At 34.0% G+C, this 20,460-nt stretch overlaps 1 protein-coding gene across 33 annotated transcripts in view; it reads left to right on the forward strand.

Annotated features, from left to right (window-relative positions):
- RIMS1 (regulating synaptic membrane exocytosis 1) overlaps window positions 1–20,460 on the forward strand; it is a 443,759-nt gene that overhangs the window by 228,302 nt on the left and 194,997 nt on the right. For all 33 annotated transcript variants that reach the window (XM_033103252.1, XM_033103253.1, XM_033103221.1 and 30 more), the window contains exon 5: window positions 18,818–19,158. In XM_033103252.1, the coding sequence (XP_032959143.1) occupies window positions 18,818–19,158 (341 nt within the window). The remainder of the gene's footprint in view (window positions 1–18,817; window positions 19,159–20,460) is intronic.

A 20,460-nucleotide genomic window follows, 5' to 3' on the forward strand; every position in this document is an offset into this window, starting at 1 on the left:
AAGTGTCTGGACATTGATGGTAACCACTTTGAGCACCTCTTGTAATTGCAAAAGTCAAAGATGACTTTATTCATCTTTTGGTATCTGTATATATTGAGTATTACAATTAATACAGTTTTTTTTTCTTTCTTAAAATGTGTGTACATGTTTTTGGCACCCTCTATATATAATGGAGTGAAAACTGCTCCTTTTTCTTTAATTTCTCTAGTAAGTTTTCTTGCATCAAGTCTACTTTGTCTGATATTATTATAACTACCAAGCTTTCTTCTGGTTAATATTTGCATATTTCTTTTCATTTAATATCTCTGTATCCTATATTCAAGAGTATCTCTTTTAATTAGCAAATAGTTAGGTTCTTTACATAATCCAGTCTGATGATTTTTTCTTTTAATTTGAACATTTTATTTGTTTTCTTCCTATGTAGTAATGCTGTATTTGTGTTTAAATGTTCCATCTTACTTTATATTTTCTATTGCCCTCTTTATTTCCTACTTTTGAATTAATTACATTTAGCATTCTATCCTTTCATTAGTTTGTTAGTAATACATTCTTTTGCTATTTTTATGTTATCCACAAAAATCTTATGTTATTAATGCTTCATGTATATTAATAAATTCACTCTTTGAAAATACTAGAAATGTGTACCACATTAACACAATTTACCCACCAACATTTCATGTTATTATTGTGATTTATTCTACAAGATAAATATTTTAAATAATTCTTGTTTGTCATCAACATTCATTTAGATTTAACAATTGTTAATCTCCATTCTTTCCCATATCTTGTTGCCATCTGGTATCATTTTCTTCTGCTAAAATCTTTCCTTAGTATTTCCTTTGGTTCATCTGGTAACATCTGGTTACCAGATGTTGGTTCATCTGGTAACACATTCACTTTTTTATTTATTAAGTTTATTGAGGTGACATTGATTAGTAAAATTATATAGCCTTCAAGTATACATTTCTATAATACATCACCTATATATCGCATTGTGTGTTCACTACTGAGAGCCAGTTCTCCTTCGTGCACCATATGTTTGATCTCGTTTACCCTCATTTACCACCCTCTCTTCCCCCTTACCCTCTGGTAGCCACTAAACCATTGTCTGTGTTTATGAGTTTGTGTTTCTTTGTTTGTTTGTTGCTTTCAATTTTATATCCCACATATGAGTGAAGTCATATGGTTCTTGACTTTTTCTGCCTTATTTCACTTAGCATAATCTCAAGATCCATCCATGTTATCGCAAATGGCACTATTTCATCTTTTCTTATGGCCAAGTAATATTCTGTTGTGTATATGTTCGCTTTTTGTTAAAATCAAAATGGCTTTATTTTTTAAAGGATGTTTTTGACTATCATAAAATTCTATTTGGCATTTATTTTCCTTTATCACCAAAATATAGTTGTATGGTCCTCTAACTTTTCTGTTGGGAGGTCAATTATCAATCTTGTGGTTATTCCTTTGAAAATATGTATCTGTTTTCCTCTGGCTACTTTGAAAAGTTTGCCTTTGGTTTTCCATAGTTTTAGTATAATGTGCCTAGGTGTTGTTGTTTTTGTATATATTCTGCTTAGGGTTTACTGCAATTCTTGAATCTGTGGTATAATGTCTTTCATTGGTGTCTTAGTTTTGGCTACTACAACAAAATACTATAGACTGGTCCATCAGACATTTATTTCTCACAGTCTTGGAGACCATGAAATACAAGATCAAGGTGCCAGCCAGTTTGATTCTTGGTGAGGGCATTCTTTCTGGCTTTCAGACCTTCTTATTAAATCCTCACACGGTGGTGGGGAAGAGAGCTCTGTTCTCTTTCTCCTCTTATAAGGACACTAATCCCATCATAGGATTCCCACCCTCACGACCACATCTAAACCCAATTACCTTCCAAGGGTCCCATCCCCAATACCATCACACTGTGTGTGAGGGCTTCAATGAATATAGACAGGACACATCCTTGACTTGTTTCTGATCTTAGGTAGAAAGCATTTGGCTTTTTGGCTTTCATCATTAAGTATATCATTACTGATAGGTTTTCTATAGATTTACTAATTTTTTTTATTTTATAAATTCTGTATCTATTTTTATTTTTAGACCCACATGTAAGTGACATCCTGCAGCATTTGTCTTTCTCTATCTGTCTTATCTCACTTAGTATAATGTCCTTGAGGTCCATTCATGTTGTTGCAAATGGCAAGATTCTATTCTTTTTTTTTATGACTGAATAACATTTTTTGATATACATATATATTTATATATCGCATTTTCTTTATTTTCCATCAACGGGCAGTTGTTTCTATATTTTGGGTATTGTAAATAATTCTCCTATGAACAAGGAGGTGCATATATCTTTTTGAGGTAGTGTTTTCTTTTTCTTCAAATAAGTACCAAGAAATGGAATTTTTGGATCATATGGTAGTTCTATTTTCAATTTTTTGAGGAATTTCCGTACTGTTTTCTAGAGTTGCTGCAACAATTTACATTTCCACCAACAGTGCACAAGGGTTCCCTTGTCTTACATCCTTTCCAACACTAGTCATTTCTTCTTTTTGATAATAGCCATTCTAACAGGTGTGAGGTGACAACTCATTGTGGTTTTGATTGGGATTTCTCTGATGATTGGTCATGTTGAGCATCTTTTCATATGCCTGTTGGCATGTCTTCTTCAGAAAAATGTTTATCCAGATTTTCTGCCCATTTTTAATCAAATTGTTTATTTTTTTATTGAGTTCTTTGTATATTCTGGGTACTAACCCCTTATCAGATACATAATTTGAAAATATTTTCTCCTTTTCAGTAGGACTTTGTTAATTGTTGATGATTTTTATTTTGTTGATGATTTCCTTTACTGTGCAGAAGCTTCTTAATTTGATGTAGCCCGGTGCCAGATCAAAAAATCATCACCAACACTGATGTCAAGGAGCTAATTACCTATGTTTTCTTCTAGGATTTTTAAGATCTCAGGTCTTACACTCAAGTCTTTAATTCATTTCCAGTTAATTTTTGTATTTGGTGTAAGATAGTGGTTCACTTTTATTCTTTTGCATGTGGCTGTCCAGTTTTCCCAGCACCGTTTACTGACAACTGTCCTTTCCCCATTTTATATTCTTGGTTCCTTAATTTTAAATTAACTGACCCTATATGTTTGGGTTTACTTCTGAGCTCTGCCAATACCACACTGTTTTGATTATTACAGCTTTAATATAATTTGATATGAAGATATGTGATGCCTTCAATCTTGTTCTCTTTCTTAAGGTCGCTTTGGCTATTTGGGGTCTTCCGTGGTTCTGTACAAATTTTAGAATTATTTCTTCTATTTCTCTGAAAATGTCATTGGAATTTTGATAGGGATTACATTGACTCTGTAGTATATGGATAGTTTAACAATATCAGTCATTCCAGCCCATTTGCACAAGTATCCATTATTTTCAATGTATGGTCTTTCATCTCCTTAATTACATTTATTCCTAGGTATTCTTTTTGATGTAATTGTACATGGGACTGTTTTCTTAATTTCTCTTTCTTATAGTTTGTTATTAGTGTATAGAAATGCAACAGATTTTGTATGTTGATTTTGTGTCATGCAACTTTATTGAATTTGTTTATACTAGCAATTTTTGGTGGAGCCTTTAGGGATTTCTGCATATAATATGATGTCATCTGCAAATAGTGACATTCTTACTCCTTTTCTAATTTGGATGGCTTTTATTTATTTATTTATTTTTCCCAATTAGTCTGGCTACCACTTCCAATATTATGTTGAGTAAAAGTGACAAGAGTGGGCATCCTTTTCACCATTATGTATGATGTTAGCTGTGAGCTTGTCATATATGGTCTTTATTACGATGAAGTAAGTTCCCTCTGTACACACTTTGTTGAGAGTTTTTATCATAAATGCATGTTGAATTTTGTCAAATGTTTTCATCTATTGGTATGATCATACGATTTTTCATTCTTTATTTTGTTAATGTGATGTATCGTACTGACTGATTTGCAGATGTTGAATCATCCTGTATCCCTACAGTAAATTCTACTTTAGCATGTTTTTTTTTTTTAATGAATAAAACTTTTAATTGTATAGATAGGTGCCAGGCCCAGATGGACACTTAACTGACAAATGCAGTAAGAAATGTTTGACAAAGGGGAGAGGCCGTGGAATATGCAGGAGCCTTCTAAGAATGGTTTCCTGATGAGGCCCATGTCTGTTTGGTGACAATGTTAACTCCGTACTCTGTCCTTATATGGTCATCTACTGGCTATTTCAACTTGGGTATTGAATTTTTCTTTTTTTAATACTTACACATTTATCATTTATATCCCTCACACTGTGTCAACCCTCCTCCCCCCATCCAGTACCCCTCTGACATCGCACACAGCCATTAGATTTCCACTGTTCTATTCCTTATGCTGTACTCCGCTTCTTGTAAGTATATACATACATACATACATATATACATACATACATACATATATACATATATATATATATATATATATACATATATACATATATATATATATATAAACTTGTAGTTGACATTCATTATTGTTCAGCTTCAGCTTCAGGTGTACAGTGCAGTGATCAGGCATCTACATTATCCCTGAGGTGGTCTCCCTAATGAGACAAGTGTCCATCGGATACCCTAGAAAATCTTTACAACAGTATTGATTACATTCCCCAAATTAACTTTCATAACCCAATGGCAATCTTGTGGTTACTGACTGCCCTCCAATCCCCTCACCTTGTCCCTTAGCCCCACCCCCCCTTCCATCTAGCAACCCTCAGTTTTTCCTCTATGTCTCCAAAAATGTTTCTGATTAGTTCATTCACTTATTCTCTTCTTTAGATTCCACATATAAGTGAGATCATATAGTATTTGTCTTTCTCTGTCTGACTTATTTCACTTAACATAATGTTCTCTAGGTCCATCCATGTTGTTGCAAATGGTAAGATTTCTTTCTTCTTTATGGCTGCGTAATACTCCATTGTATAAATGTACCACAGTTTCTTAATCCAGTCATCTACTGATGGGCATTTCGGTTGTTTCCATGTCTTGGCTATTGTGTATAGTGCTGCAATAAACATAGGAGTGCATAAATTTTTTTGAATTAGAGTTTTGGATTTCTCCGGATAGATACCTAGGAGTGGAATTGCTGGATCACAAGGTAGTTCCATTTTCAGATTTTTGAGATACCTCCATACTGTTTTCCATAGTGGCTGCACCAATCTGCAATCCCACCAACAGTGTATAAGGGTTCCCTTTTCTCCACATCCTTGCCAGCACTTGTTGTTTGTTGATTTATTGATGATAACCATTTTGACTGGGGTGAAGTGGTATCTCATTGTCGTTTTTATTTGCATTTCTCTGATGGTTAGTGAGGTTGAGCATTTTTTCATGTGTCTGTTTGCCATCTGTATGTCCTTTTTAGAAAAATGTCTGTTCATGTCCTCCTCCCATTTTTTAATTGGGGTGTTTGTTTTTTTGGAGTTGAGTTGAGTGAGTTTTTTTATAAATTTGTGATATTAACCCCTTATTGGATATGTCATTGGCAATATCTTTTCCCATTCAGTAGGATCCCTTTTTGTTTTATTGATAATTTCCTTTGCTGTGAAAAAACTTTTTAGTTTGATGTAATCCCACATGTTTATTTTCTCTCTTACTTCCCTTGTGCGAGGGGATAGCGTGGTTTGTGATCCTTTTAATGTATTGTTGAATTCAGTGTGCTAATATTTTGTTGGAGATTTTTACATCCATGTTTATCAGGGATATTGGCCTGTAATTTTATTTTCTTGTGGTGTCCTATCTGGTTTTGATATCAGGGTAATGCTGGCCTCCTAAGATGAATTTGGAAATGTTTATCCTAGTCTACTTTTTGGAAGAATATGAGGATTGGTATTAAATTTTCATTGAATGATATAATTTACCAGTGATGCCGTCTGCTCCTGGACTTTTGTTTGTTGGGAGGTTTTTGATTAATGATTCAGTCTCCTTACTAGTAATCCATCTGTTCAGATTTTCTGTTTCTTCTTGATTCAATCTTGGAAGGTTGTATATTTCTAGGAATTTATCCATTTCCACTATATTGTCTAATTTGTTGACATGTAGTTGTTTGTATGGAGGATATTGGTTTTTAATTTTATTTATTTATAACAGGGTTCCTTGTATCAAGAGTTTAGTATTAGGGCTAAGGAAACCTGATGAAATGAATTTAGAAGTTGAAGTGTTCCTCTTTCTCTTTTTTAATTAAAAAATAAGTTCATGTAAGATTGGTATCATGTAAGAAGCATATACTATGCTCATGGATAGGAAGAATTAACATTGTTACAATGTCCATACTATCTAAAGAAATCTGTATATTCAGTGCAATCCATATCAAAATGCCAATGCCATTTTTCACAGAACTAGAACAAATAATCTTAAAATTTACGTAAAACCAGAAAAGACCTCAAATAGCCACAGTGATCTTAAGAACGGACAAAGTTAGTGGTATCACACTACTTGATATCAAACCAGAGGGTGCCAAAAAAATGTATACACATTTTAAGAAAGGAAAAACTTATTAAAATTGTAATACTCAATATATACTAATAACTAAAGATGAATACAAGTCGCATTTGACTTCTGCAATGACAAGAGGTGCTCAAAGTAGTTACTCTCACTGTCCAGACACTTCTGATTATGGTGAGCCACTGCTTGAGCAATGTTGACCAAAGTGTCCACTTGTATATATATTTTTTGGTGCCCCCGGTATACTACAAAGCTATAATAATCAAAACAGCATGGTACTGGCATAAAAACAGACACATAGATTGATGGAACAGAATAGAGACCCCAGAAATAAACCCATGCCTATATAGTGATTTAATCTACAACAAAGGAAACAATAATATACAGTGGGGTAAAGACAATCTATTAAATAAATGGAGCTGGGAAAACTGGACAGATATATGCAAAAAATGAAACTTGACCACCTTCTTACACCATACACAAGAATAAATTCAAAATGGATTAAAGACTTAAATATAAGACCTAAAAACATATAACTCCTAGAAGAAGACATAGACAGTAAACTCTCTGACATTGTAATTATTTTTTTCTGATATATCTCCTTGGGCAAGGAAAACAAACAAAAAAAATAAACAAACTGGACAACATCAAACCAAAACGTTTTTGTACAATAAAGGAAACCACCAACAAAACAAAAAGACAGCCTACTGAATAGGAGAAGATATTCACCAATGATATATCTGATAAGGGGTTAATATCCAAAATTTATAAAGAACTCATACAACTCAACACCAGAAAAACAACAATCCAATTTTAAAAAATGGGTAAAGGACCTGAATAGACATTTCTCCAAAAAGGACATACACATGGCCAACAGATATATGAAAAGGTGCACAATTTTAATAATAATCAGAGAAATGCAAGTTAAAACCACAATGAGAAATCACCTCACACCTGTCAGAATGGGTATCATCGATAAATCAACAAACAAGTGTTGGTGAGGATGTAGAGAAAAGGGAACATTTGAGCACTGTTGGTGGGATTACAAATTAGTGCAGCCACTATGGAAAACAGTTTGGAGGTTTCTCAAAAAATTAAAAATATAACTGTCTTATGACCCAGCAATTCCACTTCTGGGTATTTATCCAAAGAAATCCAAAACCCTTATTCAAAAAGATATGTGCACCACTATGTTCAATGCAGCACTATTTACAATAGCCAAAATATAGGTAGAAGCAACCTAAGTGTCCATCAATAAATGATTGGATAAAGATGTGGTACATATATACTATGGAATATTACTCGGCCATAAAAAAAATGAAATCTTACCATTTGCGACACCATGGATGGACTTAAAGGTATTATGCTAAGTGAAATAATTCAGACTGAGAAAGACCAAATACCACATGATCTCACTTACACATGGAATCTAAAGAACAAAATAAACGGACAAACAAAACAGAAACAGACTCATATATACATAGAGCAACCTGATGGTTGCCATAGTGGAGGGGGATTGAGGAACTGAGTGAAAAAAGTGAAGGGATTAAGAAATACATATTGGTAGTTACAAAATAGTCATGAGGACGTAAAGTACAGCATAGGGAATATATTCAGGAATATTGCGACAAGTATGTATAGTGCCAGGTGGGAACTAGACTAATTGGAGAGATCAGTGCATAAATTATATAAATGTTTAACCACTATGCTGTACACTTGAAACTAATACGAAGTAATATTAAATATCAACTGTAACTGAAATAAATAATTTTTAAAAACATTGGTATCAGTTGCTCTTTAAATATGTTTAAAATAATTTTCCAGTGAAGATAGCTGGTTCTGGAATTTTCATTGTAAGCTGTCTTTTAATTATGAAATCAGTGTCTTTACTGATTGCATTTGGGTTTTCTATTTCTTCTTGTGCCAGTTTTGGTAATTTGAATTTTTAAAGAAATTTCTCTATTTAACCTATGTTAATTAATCTATTGGCACAATGTTGTTCATAATGTCCTCTTATTTATCTTTTTATTGACTCTAGGATCTATAGTGGTGTCTCCTCTTTTGGTAATTGTAAATTCCATTATTTTTCTGCATCAGTCATAATGTTCATCAATTTTATTCATCTCTTTGAAGAGCCAATTTCTGATTGCAACGATTTTCTCTAGTTTTATTGACATTTAAATGTTATAGTTCATTGACTTTCACTCTCATCTTTATTGTTTTCTTCTTTATCCTATATTTCATTATTTTTGTTAATTTATTAATTTTGTTCTTCTTATGGTGGAGACTTAGATCATTGATTTTATAGTTGTTTCTTTTGCAAAGGAGTGTTTAAAGTTATAATTGTCTCTCTAAGAAGTGTGTTACCTGCATCTCACAAATTTTGATATGTTGTATTTTTATTATTCAGATCAAAACACATTTTAATAACTCTTGTGATTTCTTTGACCTAGGCATATTTAGATATGTGTTGCTTACTTTCCAAAATTATGCTATTTCCAGAATTTTGTTATATTTTTAAAATTTTGTTGTGCCTTGATCAGAGAATTTACACAGTAGGATATCATTTATTTTATAAACCTTCTCAAAAATATTTTTTTCAGAAGGGTTGTGATAAAATATATGGAGGCCCTGCTTATATTTCTCATGGAGTTGATTGGAGTAAGAAATGCAGAGGAGCTAGAATGGAGCCCTGTATGACGTCAACATTTAATATGAGAGTCAAGAAGGATGATTTAATGGGGAATATAAGAAGAGGTGATACAAGCAGGAAGTGAACAAGAATAAAAAGTTGTCATGAAATCCAGAAACCAAAAGAGATGAGTTGTCATCTAATACTACTCAAATACTCAAAACAGCTTAATAAGAGGAAGGCTAAAAGAGTGTTCATAAGTAGAATCGGCACAATGGAAGGGATCACTAATGTCTGTGAAAAATAATTAAATAGGATTTTGTGGACTGGAGTCAGATTTCAAGGCAGTGAGAAATAAATGGTGGGGTGGGGGGGTGAGAAAGTGGAGAGGGTATTAATTTAGGTTCCTTTAACCAGTAGCTTGATTTTAAAGGGGACAGAGAAAAAAAAGTGACTAGATGGGGGATAGGTTTAAAGAATTGTTTTTATTAGAAGAAAAGTCTTGGTTATTTTGTAGGTATATGCCAAAAGGGAAGGAGCAATAGAGAAGGCAAGATTGAAGACACAGGAAAATGAAGGGGTCAGTGATGGAGTGAAGTACTCCCTGGACAGATGGGATGGGATCCAGAGCACGGCTGTACACATTTACTTTCCTTGAATGGAGGATCATCTTGTGATGTCAAAACATAGAAAACAAGGATTGGTGTGTGTTCGGATGCTACTAAAACACAAAGATGATTGGGTTGCATTAAAAAATAAAATTCAGTCCTGTGCTTTATATAAAAAGAGATGCATCTCCAATAAGATAACACAAGAAGATAACCTAAAGGGGTGGGAAAACATATTTGTCAAACATGAGCCAAAACAGAATAAAAATAGCAGTCATAGAATTCAATTCACGAAGATTCCACGATTGATTTGCAACATTTTGTTCTCAACACTGCCAACCAGATGGATCCTTTTAAAACCTAAGCTATATCAGGCCACTTCTCTGCTCAAAACCTGCCATCAGCTCCCCACTACTCTCATAAAAGTCAGTCTTTGCGTGACCCTCAAAGACCTACCCTGTTGCTTTACGGAACCCATCTCCCACTGCTCAGCCTGGCACTTACTGACTCCAGCTGTTCCCTGAAGTCACCAGGCCTACAAAGTCCTTTTTCACATGCTGTTGTTGCAGCCTGACACAGTTCCCCCCAGAGAGCTGCCAGATAGCCCCACCCTACTCGAATGTCACTTTCTCAGTTAAGTTTTCCCTGACCAAGCAGTGTTACGTTGAACTCCACTGCAAGATGGAATGCTCTAGCCCTCTGCTCTTTTCATTTGTTCTACTGTTCATCACCATCCAGCATGTCGCATACGTTTACTATTATGTGTTATCTGTGTTCTTTCACTGGGACATAATAAATTCCACAGGTGAGAATTTTTCTCCAGTTTGTTCACTGCTGTATCTCCAGTACTTAGAACAATGCCTAGTGCAGAATAGACCCTCACAAATGTTTGTTGAAATCAGAAACATGTACAGAGTGAGACAGTTCATATTGCAAACAAACAAACATTTACCTTTAGTTTGAAGACATTTCTACAGTGAGTTTTTAAATGTTGTTAATAAGTATTAATATTTATTGAGTGCTTTCTACAGTTACATATATTGTCACATTTAATCCTAACATAGAGCCTATGGAATCATTATCATTTTCCTTATTTTATGAATGAATAAACTGAAGCACAGAGAGATGATGTAATCTGTCCTACATAGCATTAGCAGGAAGGTAGGAGAACAAGGATTTAGGCTCCGACAGTCCACCTACAGGACCTGTTCCCTTCACCATCATTCAGCTGCCTTTGACATGTCGTGACCTATACAGGATCACGATAATACAGATTTTAGACGTTTACAGAAACAGCAGCAATGAGAGGTACACCATTAGACAGCAGTTGTGAAAGCAACTAGAAAATATGTAGAGACTTTGAGTAATGTAATATAATTGATATGACTGAATAAGTGCGTATATATGCACCCTTATACATATAAGTGTAGATAGATAGATAGATAGATAGATAGATAGATAGATAGATAGATAGATAGATAGATACCCTGGTATATATATGTATATGTATACCAGGGGTGTCGGAAAAATATGTAGAAGTGGACACTTTGGTCAACATTGCTCAAGCAATAGTTCGCCATCTTCAGATGTTCTGGACGCTGATGGTAACCACTTTGAGCACCTCTTCTAATTGCAGAAGTCAAATGTGACTTGTATTCATCTTTTGTTGCCGGTACATATGGAGTATTACAATTTTAATACAGTTTTCCTTTCTTAAAATGTGTATACATTTTTTGGCACCCTCTGTATATATCCGTAGGAACAAAATCAGTAGAATTTTCTTACTAACTTTGCAAGAAGTTGGTAGCCCCCAAAAGATATTATATGTATGATTAATAAAATGATGACAATTATTAGTTATTAGTAATAGTAACTGCCATGTTATTAGTACGTCATAAGCACTTACTGTATGTCAGGAACTGTGCTGAACAATTTAGATGGATTATCTCATTAATTATCAAACAACTTGATGAGGTAGGAACTATTAGTATCCTCAGTCTATTGACGATAGCATTGAGTCTTGTCTTCATTCAATATCGGTGATGAAGGTCTGATGCTTTTCTATTTCCTATTCATTGGAAGGGGACCTGCTTTTTTTCTTTCTGGAAGCTTTTCGCATCTTTATCTTTAGTGTATTGAAAACTTATAGCAGTTTTGTGTCTTAGTGGTTTCTTTTCCCATCCGTTTTGTTAAAATGCAGTGATTTTTCCCCCTCTGGGTATTTTCTTCTGTTATTTTTGCAACATTTATTCCCCTCCATGTTCTGTTCTCTGTTTTTGGAACTCATATTAGTTGTACTTTTGTCTCATGTTTTTCATCTCTTGACTTTTTGTATATTCCTTCCTTCAAATTCCTTTTTTTTTTTTGTATGACACTCTTACTATTAATTTTCAAAAGCTCTTTTTGTTCTGATATCTGAACACTAATTAAAGATTATTTTAAGGTTTATTTTTCTGTTTCTGGAATTACTCTTCCAAAATCAATTTTTCTATATATTTATCTTGGCCCTTTTCTTTAATGTTGTAGGTTTCGTTTTACTTTTTAATAGTTTAGCGGTCCTTCATTAACTTTCTATAGGAGGGAAAGACACAAAGAAGGCATTAGAAAGGATGATTGGGATTTATTAGTGTGTGTTCATGTGTGCATATATGGAAGTGTTTTTGAGTAGACAATTGAGGAACCTGTCATTAGAATGTGGACTATCTACAGAATAAGGCGTGCTTTGAAGATCAGCAATGCCCTCTATTTCAGATTTGTGTGAAAGTGGTTATTCTGCATGTGTAGAGTAAATATTCTTAATAAAGACTTTTAAATAGTCTCCTATTTTTAATTCCACATCTCCTGCCGTACCATAGTATCTGCCATTTCTAATCTAGAGCTTCTCATGGTTTTAGCTGAGATTAGCTCCCTTCTTGGTGGAAGCCCTTTCAACCTTCAGTTTATAGCTTCCTCCATTCTCTTTCACTCAGCATCCTTTTTCATACATTTATCAACTTCTAAAAATTTGTTAGGATCTCCCTTTCTTGAGATTCCTTTTTTTGTGGTGGGGCTTATTATGTCTTTGTAACTTTATTTACTATTATTTAGATGTGATCTCATTATGTTATCTCAAATATGAAACATTGGTGAGAGAGCAGGGTTGGGGGAATTTTTAAATCATTAGATTTTAAAATGCAGAACTGATGTTGTCAGGTTTTGGTTACAATTTAGCACAACCCTTTTGGGAGGCAATTTTGCAAAATATACAAAGAACCCTAACTACTGCATACTAGTTATAGCAGAAGAGCCTTAAATGTGTTGTAAAATTTTACCCAATAATGCATTGTTTCCAAATACATTCTAAAAAAATAAATGATCTTAAAAATAAAATTAGTTTGATCAACACAGTTTTTCACTTCAGCATTCTATGTTAATCTGAAAGAATATAAGCGGTTTAATGTTTAGGCAAATGATACAATTCTCTGCAGAATATTTTGTACTGTTAAATTGTTGTAGAAACATTTAGAATCACATTAAAATATTACTGTAGTATTAAATAAATAAATAGAATGCAAAGTACGGTGAAATCTTGGTTATTTTAAATTTGCATTGAGAAATTACACCAAAATGCTCATAGTGGGTCCATTTGATTGGTGGTGCTTCATTCTTTTAACAGGAAGCATTGCAGATCGTATTTTACTGATATATTCCATATTATATTTTCGTTCATAAATCCACTTCATGTACTTTATAAACTTAAAAAGGAAATAAAATAAACCTATGAAACAGCTACAATAGCAAAAGACTGAAAGAAACATGCCTCTCTCTCTCTCTCTCTCTCTCTCTCTCTCTCTCTCTCTCTCTCTCTCTCTCTCCCCCTCTCTCTCCCTCCCTCCCTCCCTCCCTCTTCCCCTCCCTCTCTCTCTCACCCTCTCACCAAAGAGAACTTTCTCCTTTTCATGTACTCTGCCAAGTATTTTCTACTATTGCATCTGCTGTTGTCAACAAAAAATACCACCCTGATAATTTTGTCCCCAGTTTCTGCTGGAGTGAGTACTTACACTGAATAGAGAAAGTAAGAAAAATGAGTGAAATTATTCAGGTAATGTAGCATCTATAATGAAGTTGAATATCTCCTGTTTTCTTTTGCATGTTTTTCAAAATGGTAGTGTAACAATTTTTAAACAAAGTACCATATTAAATAAAAGTTGGTTTTAAAACTTATGCATAAAATATAGAATGAAAATTTAAACACAGGTTACCTTTTGTATTTTAAAAATATTCATGCTTATATTTAGTCTTTATGTTACAATACTAAATACCTCAAATGGATTCTTACAAGCAAGACATTGTGTTAATGTAAGAATTCTGTACCTCTTTGTCATGAATCACCTTACTAATATCATCAAGAGATCAAAAGTATATCTAAGACACATTTCTTCTGCTCTGTGCTTCTGGTTCCATAAATATTTCATGTGAAGACAAGTATAAAGTATTTCTTCCATCTGAATAACATTTTTCTGCCAAACTCATGGTCGTATACATGGAATTCATATTTATTCTCATTTTCTCTGTCTTTATGTGTGTGTGTTTGTGTAGTAGAGAATGGTGTGTATAGTAGATAATGTTGTAACTTTTATTTTTCTGGGTAAAATATTTCTGTGAGTTTTATAAAATGATCTGTATTTCTTAAAAATTCACTAAGTGGCAAAGATGGAATTGAAAATGCTACTAGAGTAAAAGATCAGAATAAAATTTTCAAATGTTCTTCATAAATAGTTCTGATGTATGATGGACTTTCAAAAGCCATGTTACATCACAATAATCTTTCATTTATGTTTGTATCTGGTTGCTTAACATTTGTAAATTGTTAAGCTAAGTTATTACACAGACCTGCTGTAGTTTAGATTAGTTTGGCACACATCCCAGGATACTTAATCAGGGCATAATCCTGCATGGTGCCATCTCAATAGGGGTGTGTGTATGTGTGTGTGTGTATGTATGTGTGTTTTAAATAAATGGCATTTTTTTTGGTAGAAATAATTGTCTTATCCTCTGCTTAAAGAAAATTAGTTAAGAAAGGCATTTTATCCCACTTTTGGATTCTCTATTTCCAGGCAAACATAATAATACTTAATACTAAATTCAAAAACATACATAACTGTGTTGCTTCTTAGCAACTATTAGGCTCATTTTTATACATGCCTGTGATGTTGGATATGAATGCTTTTGAAAGGTATGACAAAAGATATTCTATTATGTTCTCTTTACAACTCAAAAAAGCAATTATTTCTAAACTTTGTGGCAAGAATAGTTTAGATAACTAATAATAATTGAGATTGGGAAGTAGTATTTTAATAAAAATATTTTGACTTTTTTATAGTGAATTTTGCTTTCAAATTGGAGGATAGATCAACTACACATAAATATAAATCTAAAAAGATTGTGATGTACAAGAAAATAAGACATAGGAAAAGATTTGGAATGAAACAATGTTTTTCCTAAGTGTTAAAAATAGACAAAATTGCAAATATCTTTTACCATTCAGTTGGTTGCCTCTTTGTTTTGTTGATAGTTTCTTTTGCTGTGCAGAAGCTTTTTAGTTCGAAATAGTCCCATTAATTTATTTTTGCTTTTACTTTACTTACCTTTGAGGTCAAATTCATAAAACCGTCTCTAAACCCAAGGTCCATAAGTTTAGTACCTATGCTTTCTTCTATGCAATTTATTGTTTCAGGTCTTATGTTTAGGTCTTTGTTCCATTTTGAGTTAATTTTGGTACATGATGACAGATAGCACTCTAGTTTCATTCTTTTCCACATGGCTTTCCAATTCTCCCAGCACCATTTATTGAAAAGGCTTTCTTTTTTCCATTGCATGTTTTTAGCTCCTTTGTTGAAAATTATCAGCTCATATATTTGTGGGTTTATTTCTGGGTTTTCAATTCTGTTCCATTCATCTCCGTGTCTGTTTTTCTGCCAATATCACGCTGTTTTGATTACTGTCACTTTGTAGTATAGATTGAAGTCAGGGAGTGTAATATTTCCCACCTTGTTCTTTTTTCTTAGGATTGTTTTGGCTATTCAGGGTCTTTTGTGATTCCATACAATTCTGATAATTTTTTGTTCTTTTTCTTGAGAAGAGTGCCATTGGGACTTTGATGGGGATTACATTAAATCTGTATATTGCTTTGGGTAACATGGCCATTAAACTATGTTGATTCTTCCAATCCATGAACACGGAATATCTTTCCATTTCTTTGTGCCTTCTTCAGTTTCTTTTAAGAATGTCTTATAGCAGTGTAAAGGTCTTTTGCATCCTTTAAGTTTATTCCTACGTAGTTTATTCTTTTCATTACACTTGGAAAATGAATTGCGTTTTTAATTTCTTTTTCTGCTGTTTCACTGTTAGTATATAGAAATGTAGTGGATTTAATGAAACATCAGAGATGTAAATGAATAAATAATAGTTTAGAAATATTAATTACAGTAGCTGCTTCTATTTACCCACTAATTGTAACCTTTTTGAATAAATTTGACATGATATTAAATGAATTGTTAAATTTAACTGTGATAATAATAACTATATTTTGTTTGCTTTTATTGATGCTGTAGCAATTCTGCACATATTCAAAATTTGGAACTTTCCCAAATCTGGCAATTACTTTTCACTAGACCATTTTTGTAACACTTAAAAAGTGAAGTAACCAAGTTAAGCATTTTCTAGAAAATATAAATATATGCAATAAAGTCAAGAGTCTCATTTACCCTTCTTTTTATCTATCTTATGCTCCTTTCTCCCTCTTCCTGCTTAAGTCCATTTTGGAATTTTGTATTTGTAAATTTTACTGTGTTTTTCTGTATGGTTTTCAAGGAAATTCATATTTATCCTAAGGATGCTTTAATATTTTTGTAGAAAAAGACTTACATAGATGATGAATAATATTTTGCTTATAATTAGTGTGATAAATGCAAATTTAATGTCTACTTATTTTGTGTAAAATAGTCAACATTTTCTACCAATCTCCGTGAACTACAACAGGTCCTCAATGTTGTTTCTTCAACTTGGTTTTCTTACAGTGTTGATGAGATGCCATAGGAACTTAACTTGTTTTTATCAATGAGCCTGTGGTAAATTTGGTTTTGTTATATGTTGTTTCACTTAAAGCTGCAGAACCTCTCAATGGTGTTAAGTGAGAACTACTGTACATGGCATTGTTTCAGATCTGTTCATCACTGTCTTGTCAGCTAAAAAGACAATCAATGAGGAAGCACATCACCTGTTCCCATCCAGGGTCCGGGCAAAGGAGAATCAGTATCACTGTGCATGGAAGCCCTGCCCCTGGAGCATTGCCCCCTACAATGTAATCCTTGATATGTCTGTGTACAATCAATGAGGACTTCTGAGGGACCTTATTTATGACATAAAGAGATTATGATACATTGTGGGTAATGTAGTCTTATTTGGAAATTGAAGATACATTCCACAAATCCTTTATTTTGACATAGGCTTATGAAATGCTTTGCCCATCATGATTAACATCTTAGTCAATGGGAATTCTGTGATATCAATTATAATATATTGTGTAAATGTTATTCCTAGCTACTATTGTGAACCTTGTTCATTTTACGATATGAGGAAATGTAGAGGAATTAATTAAGCTTCAACAATTGTAAATAACTTTTGTAAATCTCTCTAAATCTTAGTTTTCCTCATATTATTAATTCATTTCAGTTTCCTTGCTTGGAAAGCAGCAGTTCATAACAGTTTTTCTGCAATATTTTCTATATTAAAATATATGTTGCTTTTTTTCCCCTTTGTATTCTCACTTTGGCTTTTATTTTTATCCAGTTTTATGGCTCCAGTTACAATTTTCCTATCATCTGAATGTTTTCAGTACTACATTTTCTTCTTTTTTTTTTTTTTTTGTTGCCAAATAAACAAAACTTCTTTTACTTGTATTGTTTCTCCCTTAATGTGTTAGGATTTATTCATCATTATGTGATATTTTTGAGTAATTGTTGACTGAGTTAGTATTCATGAAAACGAGGGCCTAGAAATTGATAATCCTTTTTCCTTGGAGTGTTGTTTCTGAAGTACAAAGTGATACAAAGTACGTTCAGAGGAAATCAACTGAGGCAGGGAGCTGAACTCATGCCACAGAGAAGCAGAGGTACTGATGATGCTTGACGAGAAGGCTCATGGGGCTGCAGACACCTATCTTAGCTTCATATCTGCTAGGCGTCACTTTTATTATTAATTTCTATTATCATCGTTGTCCTCATTATTGCATTCATTTTAAATGTCACCAAGAGGAGAGCAGATACATAGATTTGTTTTAAGTGGTCATACATCTTACGATTTATCAGTGGATATGTTTCTAAATGACTGTTCCAAAATAGCTCTCCTAGTAGAAACTGTATCAGAGTTGTCACATATGAGTAAACCCAGCCCCAGACTTATTGATTTAGTAAATATGCCTGTGGAAACTTATATTTAATAGCACAAAACAAACTTAAGTTAGTTTGTTACTAATAAACTCGAGGAAATATACAGCTTGAGTTTTTCTTTTGTGCCTACCTTTTATTGTTTGTTCCATGGGGATATATTTGAATATTCACTTTAATAATGGATGATTTTTGAAAAAAAGTTATCTCCTAAGTTATTTGAGACCTGAAATTTATGTACGCATATATTAACTCTATATATAGCTCTTTAAAACATTTTTCAATCAACTACCCTACTTAGAACATTATACTAACATATACCTTAAATGAAACTTCAGAGTGAGTCATACAAAATGTAGTGGATATGTGGTAAAAGGAAACTCAGAATCATAGGATGAGAATGCCAAGAAAAAAAACTCTATCCTGGTTACCCAGAGGCACTATGATTTATATGGGTTCCGGTCCAGGCATTCATATACTTGACTGTTTTGTGCAAGGATCATTTTCACAAGGAATTTACAAGGATAAATATGAAGATGGCAGCCATCTTTTTTTCCTTAAAAGATATGTCAATGTGATGAAAATAAATTATTTCCAAATGGCATAGAAAATTTATATTGTTCTTTCTTCTTCAAATAGGTTATGTGGGTATGCAATTTATGTCGAAAGCAACAAGAAATCTTAACCAAATCTGGGGCCTGGTTCTTTGGAAGTGGCCCTCAGCCGCCAAGTCAGGATGGAACCCTGAGTGATACAGCTACAGGTGCTGGTTCTGAGGTACCCAGAGAAAAGAAAGCAAGGCTCCAAGAGCGATCACGGTCTCAGACACCCCTGAGCACAGCAGCTGCCTCTTCCCGAGACATGGCTCCTCCCAGTGCACAACCAGACAGGAGCAAAGGGGCCGAACCCTCACAGCAAGCCATGGGGCCAGAACAGAAGCAGGCTGCATCCAGGTCTAGAAGTGAACCTCCAAGAGAGAGGTAATAGTTCATAAACCCCATAGGCAAACGGCAAGGTCTTCCCTTGACAGCAAATCCATTTTCAATAATTTAACTGCTATTGAGAGAAATGTGGTGGAACTGGTGCTTCTCAGGCTGCACATGGAAGGCAACAACAGGCCTGAGGTACTTTGTTTATCTCTAGAATGTACCATGTCTTCGGAGACCTTTTTTGAGTAGCTTTCTTTCATACCATGCGCAGATGTGAATAAGTCACCCAGTTGAGCTACTAACTTCCAATCTTGAATACAGAAAAGCTCTTATTTATTCACTTACAGAATGAATCCTTTAATTGAAAGTGTACTCTGAGAGGTATGGACAGGCAAATCTGACCCATTGGAGAGCATGTGGGTACATCTTCATGAGGTTGGTAGTTTGGGGAACATGACCATTGTAGGAACCGTTGGGGAACATGACCCTTGTAGACTGGCCTGCTTTTGTGTAACCCTTAATTAGCCCACTGGGTGGGAGAGTCAGCTCTAAGGAATGCTTTTGCTCCCCCTTTCAAACAATGCCCATAAATTAGATGAAGGACTTCAAAGTTAACAGGTCTGTATCTCAGTCCTGACTCTGCTTCACTAGGCAGTAACCCACCTTACAGGGCTGAGGCAGGGATTCAGTGAGAACATTTGTTCAGATGCTGGCACATGGTTGGCATTCGATGAATATAGCTATTATTCAAGCCAGTAGTTATTGTGTATTTACTCTAAGCAAACACTGTGCCAGGGACCAGAGGGTAGGAAGATAATTAAGACATGATCCTTTTCCTCACAGATACTAGGGAAGATACCACACAACATCCTAGGGAAGCCAAACACCTGTGCAGTTAATTATACCAGGAGGCTGATTTGATCAAAACTGGAAAATAGATATCGTACTTTGGGAGCTACAGGAAAGAAGAGGCACCTTCTGAATTAAGCTCTGTAGGATATCCAGGAGTTGTAAGATATCCGGGAGTTGTAGGGTAGGTAAACAGAGTAGGAGAGGACAATACAAGAAGAGAGAATCAGTGTACCTAAATTATGTGGTGAGAAGACAGAAAGGACACCAGACATACCTCAGTGAAGGCAGAATTCATAGCTTTCGGTGATAATTCTGTTGTGGGTTCAGAAGGGACAAAAATATTGAATGTGTAGTTTGGGATTGGTCCGAAAATGATTTCTTTAAATAAGATAGAGAATTTAATATTGTAAAGTTTCTAAAGAGAAACTATGAATCCTGTTTTTCACATGAAACTAAAAATAACTCAAGAATAAGAGCTGAGAAAAAACAATTTGTTTTGAC

The sequence above is a fragment of the Rhinolophus ferrumequinum genome, chromosome 3, assembly GCF_004115265.2.
Source record: "Rhinolophus ferrumequinum isolate MPI-CBG mRhiFer1 chromosome 3, mRhiFer1_v1.p, whole genome shotgun sequence".
Taxonomy (NCBI): Eukaryota; Metazoa; Chordata; class Mammalia; order Chiroptera; family Rhinolophidae; genus Rhinolophus; species Rhinolophus ferrumequinum.